The sequence below is a fragment of the Mustela putorius genome, unplaced genomic scaffold (genome assembly GCF_011764305.1).
Source record: "Mustela putorius furo isolate JIRA1106 unplaced genomic scaffold, ASM1176430v1.1 tig00003976_pilon_pilon_pilon, whole genome shotgun sequence".
NCBI lineage: Eukaryota > Metazoa > Chordata > Mammalia > Carnivora > Mustelidae > Mustela > Mustela putorius.
In genome coordinates this window covers 4075043-4092541 of record NW_025422118.1, presented here as the reverse complement: position 1 = coordinate 4092541, position 17499 = coordinate 4075043, and the positions used below count along the sequence as shown (strand labels likewise).

The 17499-nt window shown below is 35.7% G+C and overlaps 1 protein-coding gene across 6 annotated transcripts in view; it reads left to right on the top strand.

The window, feature by feature from the left end:
• The window catches only part of ADAM32 (ADAM metallopeptidase domain 32), a 184064-nt gene that overhangs the window by 124695 nt on the left and 41870 nt on the right, over window positions 1-17499 (top strand). For all 6 annotated transcript variants that reach the window (XR_006604081.1, XM_045070969.1, XM_045070970.1 and 3 more), the window contains 3 exons: window positions 11798-11903; window positions 12997-13180; window positions 15796-15879. Coding sequence is in view for 5 of the 6 variants with exons in the window: in XM_045070969.1 (XP_044926904.1) it covers window positions 11798-11903; window positions 12997-13180; window positions 15796-15879 (374 nt within the window). In the remaining variant the exon portion in view is untranslated. The remainder of the gene's footprint in view (window positions 1-11797; window positions 11904-12996; window positions 13181-15795; window positions 15880-17499) is intronic.

Below are 17499 nucleotides of genomic sequence, written 5' to 3'. Positions count from 1 at the left end.
GTGAACTTTTTAAAAAAATCTTTATATTATTCCTAACTATGTTTTGGGTTTTGGTGCTGTTGTAAAATAGTTTTGCTTTCATGAAACTTGGTTTTCCAGTTGTTTGTTGCTACTAAGTAGAAATACAATTGATTTTTGTATCTTAATCTTTTATCTGTGATCTGATGTAGTGAAATAAACAAAATGACTCTGAATAGTTATTGAGAAGTCTTATTCCAACTAGTCACCAGAGAACATGGAACTGTACAGAATTGTAGGTACAGAACTGTTAAATGACAAAAATATTATATAATAAGAATTCAGAGCACTTGCTCAGAATGAATCATTGTAAAAACAAATTTTGCAACACATTGTGTATATGTGCCTGAAACAAGCAAGTATTCAGGGATTTCAGAGTTATTCTGTCCTATACAAATGCTGATAAAGATGAACAATGGTGATATGAAATTTACTGCTAGAAGCAAAGTGGTTGTTACTTTTTTTTAAACTAAAAATTTGCCTTTCACAGAGATCATTGGAATTTGTTAACGGTCTGCAGTACTTAGATTACTAGTTCTTCTAGTGGTTTTTGTTGACCTTGCATTTTACCACACACATACACACACACACACACACACACTTATATCTTTAGAATAAAGAATGTCTTATTTTTAATTTTTCAACCTGTATGCCATATACTTCTTTTTCTTTCCTCATTCTACTGTACAGGGTTAATGTTGAATAAAGTGGTAAAGAATAGTAAAACATCCATGTGTTTTAGTGATTTTGGGTGGAAAGCATTAAGTATTATACTTAGTTAATAAGTATAATGTTACTTTGTATGATGTTAGCCATAGGTTTTTCCTGAATGTGCTTGATAAGGTTGAGGTAATTCCCTTCTCTTTCAGATTTTCCATAAATGGGTGTTCAGTATTTTCAAACATTTCCCCCATAATTATTGAGATGAGTATATTTTTCTAATAGTCTGTTAATATGGCAGATTATATTCATTGATTTTACAGGGGATAAAGAAAACCCCTGCATTTCTAGAATAAAACCCATTATTTATTAGGTATTATTGTTTTTTATATTCTTGGATTTGATTTATTAATATTTTTCTGAGGATTTTTGTCTGTGTTGATGAGGTATATTATAATCTTTTTTGTAGATGTTTTTGTCAGATTTCAGTATGAGAATTATGTTATTAGACTCATAAAATGAGTAACAAAATTCCCTTCTATTTTCTTTTTTTGCTTTTTGTTTTTAAAGATTTTATTTACTTATTTATTTGAGAGAAGGAGAGAGTGCACAAGCAGTGGGGAGTTGCAAAGTGGGAGGGAGAGGGACAAGTAGATTCTCCGCTGAGCATGGAGCCCATGCAGGGCTCCGCTGCAGGACCCTGAGATCACAACCTGAGCTGAAATCAGCAGTTTGACACTTAATCAATTGAGCCACCAAGGTGGCCCGTTCCATTCTATTTTCTGAGAACATTATTTTTTCACTAAGTATTTGATAAAATGTCCTTCACTGTTTCCCCGCTTAACAACAATTGGCATTCATCTGTGAACCTTTGTTGGAGAGTGTTTGTGGAAGCTATGGGACCTACCACCATATGCTAAGAGACTTGGAAGGAGCCTCCCCCACCTGTGCATTGGATAATAAGCATATAGGAACCAGCTATGGACGTGGCTGTGGACCCTGCAGTGGCTTGTGAACTTGTTTGATGCCTCAGGGCCACAGTCTAGCAGTGTTTGGAAAATACTATCTTAGAAAATCACCCTGATGAGAGAGACTTTGTGGAAGTCCAGTTTTCCAGAAGAGAAGTTCTAACCCATCTCTGGAAAGCAACAACAACAACAACAACAAAAACTGGATGCATTTGGAGAGCTTTAGTGCCAGACATGTAAAAGCAAAAGCAGTCTGTCAGCACTCAGCCTGGTGTGTTACAGGATTGAGAGAAGTCCTATGTGCTTAATAATTCTGCTACAAAAGGGAGCAAGAAGATGGAGCATGTCTGAAAAAGCCTCAGAATCCCTAGGAGAGCTGATGGAAGGTATTTCATAAAAACAGTTTATCTTGCTCATTGAACTTAATTCAGAGTAATTGTTTTAAGGAAGTTCAGTGAGCTACAAGAAAACACAGAAAGACAAATGAAATAACACTGAAGAAAATGAGAAGTATTTTGAAGATTTTATTTATTTGAGAGAGAGAGAGAGTGCGAGCAGAGGGAGGGGCAAGGGGAATAGAGAGGGAGTCTCATGCAGAGTGCCTGCTGAGCACAGAGCCTGATGTAGGGCTCAACCCTATGACTCTGAGATTATGACCCAAGCTGAAATTGAGAGTCAGATGCTCAACCAACTGAGCCACCCAGGCACCCTCAAAATGAGAAGTTTAACAGAAATCATTGAAGGGAATCAAATGAAATTCCAGAGCTGGAGAATACAGTGAGTGAAATGGGAAATACAATGGATAGCATCAACAGCAGAGCTGATCAAACAGAAGAAAAAAAATATGTGAGTAGAATAATTGGATAATCTGAAATTATCCAATGAAAGAAAAACAAAGAAAAAAGTAAAAAAGAATAAAGAAAATCTGTGTGATCCATGGCATACCACCAAAAGCAACAAGGGCCATAAGGAAAAGAGGAGACAGAAAGGTTATTTAAAGAAACAATGGGTAGAAATCATATGACTCATTAGATGCAGAAAAAGCAGTTGAAAAACTATAGGATATTTTAATGGTGCAAATGTCAACAAATTCCTGGATATTTTGGGTTTCTTGTGTCTTTGCATTTTCTGCATATTTGATAGAGTAGTATTGTCTTCCAGACTTTATGGACTAGTTTTGATAGGGAAATACCTTTACTTGTGGGTGAGTGTGTTGCGGGGCATTCTTCAGTGGAAGGTAGAGATTACAGCTCCAGGGCAGGCCCTGTGGCACAGTCTCTATGCAACTTCTTCAGCTGAGGTCAGTGTCAGCAAAAATTGCAGGAGTCCTTAGATGGCCAGAGCCGTGGCAAGGTTGTTGGGTTCTTCAGTGAGGTGATGGTGGTGGTGATGGTGGCAGTGGCAATGGTGTCTGATGCACAGTGCCTCTGTAATAGTGATAGGGCTGAGCACCTTACAGAGTGAAAGCATGTCAAGGTCTGGGCCCCTGGCTAGCCAGACTATCAGTGGCTCTGCTGCTTCAGGTACAGGTGTTCTTGGAGGATTCATGGTAGCAGGGACTGGAAAGCATGTGCTCACTGAGCAACAGTGGACCCAGGGTCTATTTGAGTAGCACACAGGGACAGTCGCTCTTGTGTCTAAAATGTGGGTGCATGTGGAGTAGCTATAGTTCTGGGGTCTGGAAACACATTTCCAAATGTTTGGAAAGATGTGTGGCAGCCCTGATTCTGGGACAGCAGAATATTAGCTTTTTCTGAGTGAGGCATAGCAAGGTCTCCTTATCTGGAGGGTCAGCAGTGGTGATGACTGTTGATTACCTCAGTGGTAAAAACTACCAGTGTCTTTCTGGAGCTCCAGGTAAACACTGGACTTCTCTACTGTGAAAGGTGTGGGATGTCATGGGGATTGTTGAGGTCCCCAGTGGTAAAATCTGCCAGTGTCTTCTGAAGCACAGGCCACTGGGTACTATAGTGGCATCTGTTGCATGTTACTGATAGCTCCCATGCATCTTTGTTCTAGTTGTTTCCAGGTGTCTCCATTAATTTGATCTCCCCAATAATTCTTTCTGTTCAGTTATTCTCCTTTTATTTTTTTGTTCCCCATATTGCTGTAAGTTCTTAAATGGTACTCTTGAGCTCTTCCAGGGCTATTTTCATTTGTAGATAGCCATTCTTTTTTTTTTTTTTTTTTTTTTTGTGAAGGGATGAAGGCTGGCATTCTTACTTTGCCAGCCATCTGGCCGACCTCATTCTTCCTCAGTAGGATTTTTTTTAAATGGAAGAGAGGTAAATATATGTCCTTAGCTTACTAGATCTTCTTAGTTCATTTCTTTCTTTCTTTCTTTTTTTTTTAAGTTTTTATTTATTTATTTGACAGACAGAGATCACAAGTAGGCAGAGAAGCAGGCAGAGAGAGAGGAGGAAGCCGGCTCCCCTGCTGAGCAGAGAGCCCGATGCGGGGGCCCGATCTCAGGACTTTGGGATCATGACCTGAGCTGAAGGCAGAGGCTTTAACACACTGAGCCACCAAGTGCCCCCTTAGTTCATTTCTTGATAAAATGTGTAAGATAATCTTAATAAGAGAAATCAAGGCCTCAGAAATACTTTATCATAAATTACTTTCTAAATGTTAGTATTAAGAGGGAGTTAATTCATTTAACTAATGTTTGACCCCAAACTCCTAGACTCAAAACCTGTCAAACATTTTGAGTTCAGATGATGCCCCAGGAAAACTTTGTAAGTGGTACACTGGTTGGTATGACTCACAGAAGGAAGACAGGGACTGTTTTGATAGTACTTGTGCTATTGACTGCTATTGATAGTACTTGTGATAGTACTTGTGCATTTGTCTTAGATAAAATGAAGTTGTCTTAGAAACAGAAATGGTGCTATGGTAGAATTTATAAAGGTGAGAATAAGATCAATAAGAAGTGTCAGGACTTATATGATGGAAAACAAGTATTCAAAGTGGTCATTCAACTGAGTATGTGTGATCTCATGAATGTAATAGATTAGCTTATAAAGTATCTGTAAGATTGCTCATGTTAATAGCTGAGCTCACTTAACTCCAGTATTGCAAACTCCCCAATTTCTGAAATATATTTACATAGGTTTAGCTGGCTACCTGAGCTCCCACTGGTCCTCAAATACTGGCTCAGTTTGGAACCGTCTATGGATCAATCTGATCTTCCTGTTACTAATAAACAGGACTGGAAGGGATTATGCTGAGTGAAATAAGTCAAGCAGAGAGAGTCAATTATCATATGGTTTCACTTATTTGTGGAGCATAACAAATATCATGGAGGACATGGGGAGTTAGAAGGGAGTTGGGGTAAATTGGAAGGGGAGGTGAATCATGAGAGACTATGGACTCTGAAAAACAATCTGAGGGGTTTGAAGTGGCGGGGGCGTGGGAGGTTGGGGTATCAGGTGGTGGGTATTATAGAGGGCATGGATTTCATGGAGCACTGGGTGTGGTGAAAAAATAATGATACTGTTATGCTGAAAATAAATAAATGAAAAAATAAAAACCTAAACAAAACAAAACTGTGGCGTCTGGTATAGTGTATTTTGTATGGGACGCTCATTCCTAAAGTGTTTTGGTTTACCACAGTGGCAATTCCCTTTATTGGTTAAAGAATAACTTGTTATTACACAAGTACAGTGGTTCAAAAGTTTTTTTTTTCTTTCTCATATAATATTCCAGAGGTAGGTATGTTGTTAAAGGCATCTCAACAACGTGGCTCTATGGCATTTTCCAAGAATCTGTCGTCTTTCTTCTTGCTCAGCCATACCTTGTGTCTCTGGTAGAAAGTAGTTTCCTGTACAAAATCTTTATACCAGCCTATGGAATCAAGAAAAGAGGAAATGAAACTGTAACTACCTTTTATTTACTGCCATTAACTTGATGTTTTGGGTATATAATGTCTGCTGATTTTCCAAGGGCTAGAACCTCATCACATAACCACATCTGGTTGCAAGAGAGTCTGAGAAATCCTTTTTTTAGCTTGGTGTTTGTTGCCTTGCTAATAATAAAAAACTTCTATTACTAAACAAACAAACAAAAAAAAAGGAGTGGATATTGGGGGCAATTGCCAGTTTCTGTGTTATGTTTCCTTTCTCTTTAGCTCAGCATTAGTCATTAGAAGTTATGGTAGCAGGATACTCTTCCTATTAGTGATGTTTGTCTGGAGTGCCAAAGTTTATATAGAGAAGACAGAGATCAGTATGGATCAAAATGTCATGAACTGTTCTATTGATGATAAGAAGCAAGATTCCACAGTAAACTTCTAGAATCATCTTTTTCTGTAGAGATCTCCATTAGGATTTTCTTAGTACCACTTTCCAGGAACCATCCAATATCCACATGGTTAGTGTGGGAAATATCCTATTAGTACAATATGGTCTTATTAATACCTTTATTCATATTTGATTATACTACAGTGGGTACCTAATCAGGCCTGGCCCAATTGCAATACTTTCCAATCTTGATACAGTCAGTCCGTGTTAAGGTGAGCATCTGACTCATGTTAAGGGAGTTGAGGAAGTTCTAAATCTCTTTTCTGGAACTTCTAGACAGTTGAGCCAAGAGAAAGTTCACTCTAAGGACACCAGACTATCAAATATAAAGCTCTAGAGTTTTGGGGAGCTATGCTTCTGAGCATATGGAGAAAGATGGGCCTAATGGAATAGCAGGAAGCTTGGAGGGTAAATGTAAATGAAAACAGGAGAAAGATAAATTACCTATATTTCTTCTTCCAGTGATAGTGTAGTAAGTTATGTTCATTACTCTTCTGTTCTTGGTCTCATTTTTTTAAGTGAATTTTTTGTATTTACTAGAAATGATATTTCTCCATCATTTCAGCTGGTGTACAGTAGTGATCTATAGTTTATTGGAGATAGAAAAACATTATAGGTCAAGGGGCTTCAGATTCAGTAAGTTTATGCTTACTTATCTTACATGCCTTTTAAGACTGTTTTGGAAGCCATGAGGAAAAGATTTCTACTCTCCCCTCTCATCCATTTGTGGAAAATTTAATTAGTTCTATCTGCAAATTCTTTGAAAAATGTAGGATTTATATTGCTTCTTTCAATAAAAATATTTTTGGGACTACAAAACAAAATATAATGAAATTAGTGTGTTTGACATTGGAAACATAATTTAGAAGATATCACTAAGAAGTTTGTTTCAAACACCAATCTCTAAAAATCTCTTTTGCCTCAAATAGGATAGGTATAATTCATGTTGGAGGTCTTGGTTTTGGATGTCAAACTCATAAGGAAGAAAGATTATGGGGTATAGTTACCCAAGGTGTTGATTTTTTCATTCACTCAATAAATATTTATCTAACACCTTAATTGGGCATGGCACTACTCTTCTAGCATTAGAAACCCAATGATGGACAAGACAAAAAAAAAAAAAAGATTTCTATTGTTATGGAAGTTATAGTCCAGTGAAGGGTTCAGGCAGTAAACACAAAAAGGAGGACAGTGTTGCTGAACTGTGATGAACCAAGCTCAGTAAAGATTATGTAAGAAAACTGGATTTTATCCTTGGTTTGAATAGGAAGCCATTTGAGATACTTAAATCAGAGACCGATACATGATTTTTATTTTTTATTTGTTAAAAATATGACTCTGATTTGTGGTATGCAGAATGTACTACAGTGGAGAAGGGAGGTAGTGAGTCAGTTAGGAGGCTTTTATAGAATATTAGAAGAGAAAATCATGATCACTCAGGCTAGACTTGGGGCCATTGAGTAGGTGAGACGTGATCATACTCTGGTGTATTTAGGAAATAGTGTCAACTAAGATTTGGTGGTAGAAGCAGGTAGTGAGGAGAAGAAAGAAAATCAAGGATGATTTCTGCTTTGCCCTGAACATCTGGTTGACTAATGGTCCTAAAAACTGAAGTGAGGAAATCTAGGAGTAAATCAGAGTTTGGTTTTAGGATATTTAAACTGTGGATGCCTGTTAGTCACAAGATGAAGTTGAGTCAGATATCAGATTATGAAAGCTAAAATTTTAGCTAACATTTCAGTGGCTCTGTTTATTCTAGTTGAGATGGGTAGCCATCCAACTGGAAACATAAGCTAGTAGTCTCTAACAGTTGTCAAGTAGTATGACCTCAAACTTCCTAATGCCCAATGGTATTTATGAGGATTGCCTAAATTATTTGCAATAATTATCCCAAATTCACATTTACTGCCCTAGTACCAGCCATGCACAAGTATCTATGCCAGTGAATTCACTATTTAATTGTACTTCATGGCGTTTGGTACTAGAATACAGGGAACCTAAATACACTATTTGGACTATGGAAGGACAGATTCTCTTAGTAGATTTGGTCAGTATACTGAATACAAGGGAACATTTTGACATACGACTTCACATTTGCAAAGTGTTGCTCTGTTGGTGTTTCCATCTCACCCTAGAAAACCACACTGATCTTAGAGAAAATTCCTAACACTAATGAAAGAGGGTATTTAAGAGAGAAATTAATAATAAAGTTCATTGATAACTTTAGATGCAATAGATGGACTAATAAAAAAATAGGCTCGACAAAGAACACCCACTTTCAACAGAATTCATCTGACTACAGATCTTTCTCAAATTATGATGGGGTTATATCTTGATAAATCAAGGATTTAATACACTTAACCTACTCAACATCATAGTTTAGCCTGCCTTCTCTTGGAGGTCCTCAGAAAGAACATTTCATTCGCCTATAATAGGGAAAAGTCACCTAACACAAAGCCCATTTTGTAATAAAGTGTTGAATATCTCATATAATTTTTGAATACTATAAAAATAGAATTCTTATATGTGTACAGAAAGGTTATAATTGTATTGGTTGTTTACACTTACTGTTGTGTGGGGACTGGGAGTTGTGACTTGCTGCTGCTGCCCAGCATCACAAGTGAGTATCCTACCACTTAGCCCAGGAAAAGATTAATGAGCAAAGGGGGAAAAGGAGAAAGAAGCAAACCAAAAAATGGATCCTTACCTATAGAGGACCAACTGATGGTTACCAGAAGGGAGGTGGGTGGAAATATGAGTTGAATAGGTGTTGGGAATTAAGGAGTCCACTTGTGATGAGCACTAGGTGTTGTAAGGAAGTTTTAAATCCCTATATTGTACACCTGAAGCTAATATTACACTCTATGTTAACTAAATGAAATTTAAATAAAAACTTTAAAAAAGAATTTTGCCTAGCACAGTTACCTTCTCTAAAATTAAACTTGCTAATAATCGCAGCTACCTCATTTATAAAAATAAACAATATCTACTTCAATGGATTGTTAGGAGAATTAAGATGATGTTTATTTAGCCACTCTGAATTCCCATCTAATCCTTCTCTGTTTTCTTTTATGATCAAGGGGTTTGGGTTTCTCTTGTTTCTGCTTTCATTAATTACACCCCCCCACACATTCTTTTTCTTTCTTTATCATTTCCTAATTCTCGTTTCACCATTTTAAAACATTGGTCCTTCAAAGTTGACTATGTAGATACCATTAGGAAAAGTGATGTTATTTCTAAGTATTCACAATGTTTAATCAGTTCACTTGTAAATAGAGATATCAGGTTAGGAATGCCAATTCAGGACTTGTTAAACACCAAGATATTGTTCAAGAAAAATCAGAAATTGGATAATTCAGTACCATTTGGAGAGACGATATAAGAATTGTATTTAATCACAGACTACAGACAGTCCCCAACTTAAAATGGTTTAACTTAACAATTTTTCAGATTTATGATGGTGCAAAAGCAATTTATTCATTTAGTAGAAACTGTACTTCAGAACTCAAATCCTTTTTTTTTTTTTAAGATTTTATTTGACAGAGAGACAGAGGAAACACAAGCAGGGGGAGTTGGGGAGGGAGAAGCAGGCTCCCCGCAGAGTAGGGAGCCTGTTATGGAGCTTAATCCCAGAACTTGAGCTGAAGATAGATACTGAACTATTGAGCCACAGAGGTGTCCCAAGATCTCATTCTTTTTTTGTGGCTGAGAAATATTCCATTGTTTATGTATACCTAATTTTCCTTATCCATTCATCAGTCAGTGGACATTTGAGCTCTTTCCATAATTTAGCTATTATAAACATCAGGGTGCATGTGTCCCTTTGAATCAGTATTTTTGTAGCTTTTGGGTAGATACCTAGTAGTGTAATTGCTGGATCTTAGAATTGTTCTATTTTAACCTTTTAAGGAACCGCCATGCTGTTTTCCAGAATGGCTGTACCAATTTACATTACCACCAAAAGAGCAAGAGGGTTCCCCTTTCTCTGCATTCTTGTCAACATTTGTTATTTTCTGTGTTATTAATTGTAGCTATTCTTACAGGTGAGAGGTGATACTCTATTTTAGTTTTGATTTGTATTTTGCTGATGATGAGTGATATTGGGCATCTTTTCATTTGTCCATTGACCGTCTGTATGTCTTTGGAAAAATGGCTCTTCGTGTCTTCTGCCCATTTTAATTGGATTATTTTGGGTGTTGAGTGTGTTAAGTTCTTTATCTGTTTTGGATACTACCCTTTTATCACATATGCCATTTGCAAATATCTTCTCCCATTCCATAGATTGCCTTTTAGTTTTATTGATTATTTCCTTCACTGTACAGAAGCTTTTTATTTTGATACAGCCACAATAGTTTATTTTTGCCTTTGTTTCCTTCCTTGAGGGGCTATATCTAGAATGAAATTGCTACAGTTGATGTCAAAGAGGTTACTGACTGTATTATCCCCCCTAGAATTTTCATGGTTCATGTCTCACCTTTAGATCTTTCATCTGTTTCGAATTTATTTTTGTGTAGGGTGTAAGAAAGTGGTCTAGTTTAATTCTTTCCATGTTACTATCCAGTTTTTCTAGCATCATTTATTAAAGAGACTGTCTTTTTCCTATGGATATTCTTTCTTGGTTTGTCAAAAATTAATTGACCATATAGATGGGGGTTCATTTCTGGGTGTTCTATTCTGTTCCATTGATCTATGTATCTGCTTTTTTGCCAGTACCATACTATTTTGATCACTACAACTTTGTAATATGACTGGAAGTCCAGAATTGTGATGTCTCCTGCTTTGCTTTTCTTTTTCAAGGCTGATTTGGCTATTTGAGGTCTTTTGTAGTCCCATGCAAATTCGGGATTCTCCTAGTGTATAGGCCTTGGATAATCCCCTCCCTTTGAGTTGGGGCAGAACCAGTGAATATGTGATGGAATATCATTCCTGTGATTATAGTATATAGTAAAGATAAAGGAATTTTCAAGATGAAATTAAGGCCCATAACTAGCTTTGAGTTAATCAAAAGGGAGATCATTCTGAGTGTGCATGACCTAATCATGTGAGCCCTTTAAAGGATGGGAGATGTCAAAGAGATTCTTTTGCTGGCTTGGAAGAAATAAACTGCCATGTGTGAGAGAGCAATGTGATTAGGATGTGAGGGGAGTTCCTAGAAGCCAAGAGCAATCTCTGGCAGATAGTAAGAAAAGGAAGGTAAGGTTATTTAAAAAACTTGAATTATACTAACAACCAATGAACTCAGAAGAGGACTTCAGCCTCTGATGAGACTGCAGCCTCAGTCAATAATTTTATTTAGCCTTACGATGCTCTTGAGCAAAAAGAGAACCCACTTGTGTGATATTATAAATAGATGTTGTTTTAAGTTCCCAAGATTTTGATAAGTTTTTACACAGTGATGAAAACTAAATATAGTAATGAAGTAAAAAATTGTTAATAGTTTGGCAGTTTTGTTCCCTTCCTTTTAGACTTCCTGAAGATACAGTTAGGTTTATTTAGTGAGAATTTATTATAGACCTGGCTTTTTATGAACTCCTATTCATAGCATAGGAAAGCAAGTATAGTTTTCTTGTATTAACTCTCTATAGCCTTGCTTCAGAGACCACTCTCATGGCTTATGCTTCTATAATTGTCCTTACACTTCATGATATCTTTTGTGATGGAAATGAATGAAAATGAAACAAAAGGAGTTATAACCTTATCACTTTAATTCTCTTTCCTTATAATCTCACTAGGAAAACTTCTGAGAAGTTTCTGGGTACAGAAGGCAAAGCAAACATATAATATATGAGGGAATGGACTAAGATTAAAAAAAAAAAAGGAGTTTTAACCCAAATATATTTCTAATGTTGGCAGGTTCAGAAAATGCACCATTTGCCTGCTATGAAGAAATACACTCTCAAGCTGATAGGTTTGGGAACTGTGGTAGAAAAAGAGGTGAATATAAATTCTGTGAATTGAGGTATGCAATGCAAATACTAAAGATACTTTTCTTATGTTCCTATAAGATTCTATTTTCAGTTTTTTCTATATATGTCATTCATTCCAGTGGTTTCAATTATCACACATAAGTATGGGAGTGAGTCTTAAATCAGATTCTGTAGCCCTGACATCTTTCTTATGCTACAGGCTTAAATTTATGTCTAATTTTTATACATTTGTATGTGGGTGATCATTAGGCTTCTAAATTCAATCCAAGATTGAACATAATAATATCCATTATGACCTTCCTATTTGAATCTTCTAATTTTTCCCAATAAAAATATTATCTCTGTTCACTTCATTGCATGCTCAAGCTGAAGACTGCTTGGTGTCTATAAAATGAAATTAAATTTCTTCTACATCTGAAGACCAAGCTCTTTGATATTTTGGTTATGAATTTATTTTAACAAACATTTATTAAAAATCTATATGCTAGTCGCTGGACTAGATATTTGTTAGCAAAGCATACATGGCCTTTGTACTTACAGCATTTGTACACTGGTAGACATGCCATGTAGTTGTTTCCTTGGTTTGTTATGCTGTTACTTTGTCTAGTAATACCTTATTCTCTGCCTATTGAAATTCTACTAATTATTAAGCTTTGACTCAGATGGTATCTTTTCCATGAAGTTTTCCCTAATTCCTAAGTTAGAATATGTCCTCATCTTAAATCTCGGTAAGAATTATTTCATTTTATTTTATTCATAGCACCTTTAATGGGATTTATAATACATTTAGTATCAAAACTCTAAGGTCCTTGAGGGTAGGGGTCACAACTTATTTATCTCTCAATCCCTCTAAAGAGGGATATGATGTATGAGTGAATTGATTATTTGAAAATAAGTATATACATCTGCACAGGGAATAAAAGACCACTAATGCCATTGAAAGATATGCTTACAAACTTATAAAAATATTTACTTTAAATGTCAGTGTTAAAATATTACATTTTCTCTAGAAACATTTGATATAAATAGAGAATCGTCCTTTTTTTTGGTCAAAGGAAGCAAATCTGAAGCATTCTTAATAAATGTCTAATGTGTAATAATCATATAATTTTATTATGTTTACAGGAATCTTCAATGTGGAAGATTGGTTTGTACTTACCCTACTCGAATTCCTTTTTTCAAAGAAAGTGGTGCTGTGATTTATGCTTTTGTTGAAAATAAGTTATGTGTAACCCTAGACTACCTGTCAGCTCAATCAAAACAAGATTCAATGAGAATCTTCAGCGGCTCTTTTTGTGATATAGGAAGGGTAAATTATTTAAAACTGTTTTTTTAAACTCTAGTTTTGTTCATTTCTTCAATAAATATTGTCATTTAAGTATCAAACTTCATTTCTAGTACTATGTAACTTAAAGTATTTAGATAAGAAGAAGTTTTGTTTCATTTTGTCTCCAGATATTAAGAGGGTAATGGGAATGTTTGATCTTTTTTCAGAACTTCAGTATTATGACCAAGGATGATACTCCAAGTATTTTGGGATGGAGTGTGGAGGGGAGAGGTCTTGGGAATATATTAAGTATTCCATAGCATGGAAATTCATTTTTCTTCTTAGAGAAGAAAAAAGAAATCCCACTTTGTAATATATGTCCCTTTGTAGCCCAGTAGATAATTAGGTCAGGCTTCTTAGAATCAAATCTTCAAAACTATTTTTTTTTTGACATTTTGCAAGTTATATAACAAGTCTGAGGTACTACAACTGTATGTAAAGTGAGGGTAATAATAGCATTTACTCAATGGGGTTATCCCAAAGATAAAATGGAATAACTATAAAGTGTTTAGTGTGATGCCTGGCACCATGGTGAGATGGTGAGAGCTAAATATAGACTGGCTATTATTATTGATTATTATAATTAATTATCTTTGAGGCTAACCCAAATCTGGAGAAAACATAGACATAACATAAATTCACTTCAAAATATCATTTAATTCCTGACCAAATCTTTGCTTATGAGGAACGTAGTATAGTATATGCTCTAGGCATTAAAGACTAAGATGGGTGTGCATCTATATTCTGATGTTTCCACTTAATAGATGATTTTGAACAAATTATTTAATATGTGAAATTGTAAATGGTAATAGCCTCTTCTGGTGGTTTTATAGTTTAAATTAAGTTTCCTGTAGGTAGCGTCTTCTTAGTATATGTGCTGCCGAAGTGAATACAGTATGTAGTCTTCTTAATATTGACTTCTTCGTGCCTCAGAGTCATAAATGCCTCCTCAATGGAGGTATATACCAAGGAGTTCAGTAGATATATTTTGGCCATGGAGCCAAAACAACTAAAAAATGAAGCCTGGTCATCAGATGATTTGATACAATTCAGTTGATAATTTAGTAAGAATAGAATCCTTTTTATAACATGGACGATCCTCAGTAATAATGCATGAGAACACATTATATGAAGTAGTTTTTAATCACATGTGATGAAACATTCTTGGCAATTTCTTTTAGTCAGTAGCATCCTTATATAACAGGACTCTTCATCTCAGTTTCCAGTGAGGCAAGCAGACAATAAAGACCACATTAGGAAGAGAGTTGTTAGACACACCACCATGGCCAAGAACTACTACACACACAGTAAAGGATTAAAAGGTGTAGTTTGGATTTAGAAAGGGTTTTGTGAGGCCATTTCTTTGAAGAGAGTTGTGCTGTGTTATAATGTTTAAAAGGAAATCATTTTCACATAAAATATTTCATTTTAATCTCAAAACAAATCTCAAATTCCATAGAAAAAGTATGATTGTACTCATATAAGAGAACTGCAACTATAGAAGTTGATATTGCTTATAAATATTGGAGTTGGGAATATGTTTAATCCTCTGGTTATTACATTTTAAACACAAAGGGGTTATATCTGGATGTTTCATACATTACATAATAGAATATTAGATATGTATAGCATATTTTTAAAAAGATTCCTTTTGTGGCACCTAGGTGGCTCAGTGGGTTAAGCCTCTGCCTTGGCTCAGGTCATGATCTCAGGGTCCTGGGATCAAGCCCCACATCCGCATCAGGCTCTCTGCTCAGCGGGTAGCCTGCTTCCCCCTCTCTCTCTCTGCCTGCCTCTCTGCCTACTTGTGATCTCTGTCTGTCAAATAAATAAATAAAATCTTAAAAAAAAGATTTCTATTATTTTTATTAGTGGACTCTAATAATAGCTCAAATTTGATTAAAACTTAATAAATGTCTTGATTATGTTGAATTGGTTTTCTTTCAATATAAACTTTTGATATATGGAACAAAAAATAAAATTGAGAGATATAAACTGTGCTCTTAGGGATAGTTTTGTTAGATTTTAGGGTAGTATAATAAAAAGTGGTTATATGGTTATAATTTTTGTTGGTCTTGTTGTATTTATACCTTCTATTTCCCTACACTGAGTTATTTTTTTAAGACTAATTTTTAGAGAAGATTTAGACTCACAGCAAAACAGAGAGGAAGGTATAGAATTCCCATATACTCCCTTGCTCCCACACAAGCATAGTCTCCCTTATTATCAACAATCCCCTACCAGAGTGGGGTAGTTTTTACAACTGATGAACCTACATTGACACACTATTATCACCCAGTCCATACTTTATCTTAGGCTTATCTGAAAAACCCCTCAATACTTGGAGATTAAACAGACATTTTTAAATAGCACATGTGCCAAAGGAGACATTTTAAGAGAAATTGAAAAATATTTTGAACTAAATGAAAATGAAAACAACATATAAAAATTTACAGGTTACAGTAAAAGTAGTACTTAGATTGAAATGTATTACATTGAATGGTAGGTCTTACTGTATAAAATTACTGATTGTAATGTTAAGACAGTTGGATTCCTGTAACATGGAAAAAGGTTTTTTGCATTTTTTCTTTTTTTAGATATGTATAAATCATGAATGTGTAGATGCAACTGACGTTGCAAATGCAGCAGTCTTTTGTTCAAAGAAGTGCGGAGGACATGGAGTAAGTAAGCACAAAATTTTTGTTTCCCCAAATCACATCTGTCTTGGACACTTTATAGCATCATTTAACTAAGTTATTCAACATTTATCGTGTTTCTTTTATTTGAGAGTCTGTGTTGTGTCTTGCTTATGTGGAGTTAAATTGGCTCACTAAATTTATAACCAAAGGTACTTTTAGAGAACACTGTATAGAATTAAATTGTTAATGACCTTAACAGATATATTCTTATAGATGGCTACTCTTCAGAGGTGTTCAATGAATACATTCACCTGTTCATTAAGGGAAAATAATTATGCCATAATTTGTGTGTCTCTGAATATGTGCAGTGAGGAAAAACTATTGGTTTTATCTTCCTTTTTAAATACACTGTTTCTTTAGCAGTTTTAAGTTCATAGCAAAATTGAGAAGTACACAGATTTCCTATTTACCTCCTAACCCCAATACACAGCTTCTCTCACCATCAATGTTCTCCACCAGAGTGGAGTACATTTGTTATCATCATAAACCTACAAAAACACCATTATCAGTCAAAGTCCTTAGTTTACGTAGGGTTTGCTCTTGGTGTTGTTTGTTCTACGTGTTTAGACAAATGTATAATGGCTGGTATCCATCATTAATGGTATCATATAGAGTGGTTCCATAGCCCTAAAAATCTTCTATGCTCTGCCTACTCAACCCTCCAGTCCTCCTATTCCTGAGAACTATCAATCATTTAAGTGTCCCCATAGTTTTGCTTTTTCCAGAATGCCATACAGTTGGAATCTTATAGTGTGTAGTCTCTTCAGACTGATTCCTTAGCTTAATAATATGCATTTAAAATTCCTTCATGTTCTTCCCTGGCTTGATAGCTCATTTCTTTTTAGTGTTAATATTCCCTTATTTGGATGTTAGCATAACTTATTCATTCACCTACTGAAGATAGGTATCTTGGTTGTTTCACATTTTTGGTTATAAATAAAGCAGCTATAAACATTCATGTGCAGTTTTTAATATGGGAATACATTTTCAGTTCATTTGGGTAAATTCTAAAGACTAATTAACTGGGGATGCCTGGGTGGCTCAGTCATTTAAGCATCTGCCTTCAGCTCAGGTCATGATCTCAGGGTCCTGATTGAGGCCTGCGTCAGGCTCCCTGCTCAGAGGGGAGTCTCTTTCTCCCTCTCCCTTTGCCACCCATGCTCATGCTCTTTCTCTCTCTCTCTCTCTCAAATAAATAAATAAAATCTTAAAAAAAAAAAAAACAAAGGTCAAAAAACCTTCATTTAGGTCTTTTGGTATGATTTTTTCTTACCCTTTCATTTGGGATATATTCCTCTTCTATTCATTTTGTCTAACACTCTGTGTTTGTTTTTATGTTTTTATGTAGTAGGGTGGTCAGCTACATCTCCTGGTCTTGAAAGTAGTAGCTTTGTGTAGAAGAGGTTTTGTGGTGCGCTGCAGTGCAATGCCCCCTGGTCACCAGAAGCAGCACTCTGTGTGTCTTCTGTGTGGACTGCATGTACCCTGCTATGGTGCCTGGGCCATATTTGCCTCAGCCCAGCAAACTGCAATAACCTCCTCTGCCTATTGTCGGCTCACTGAACAGGGTTTGGTTCCTGTGCTGTTAAGAGACCTGTCTGA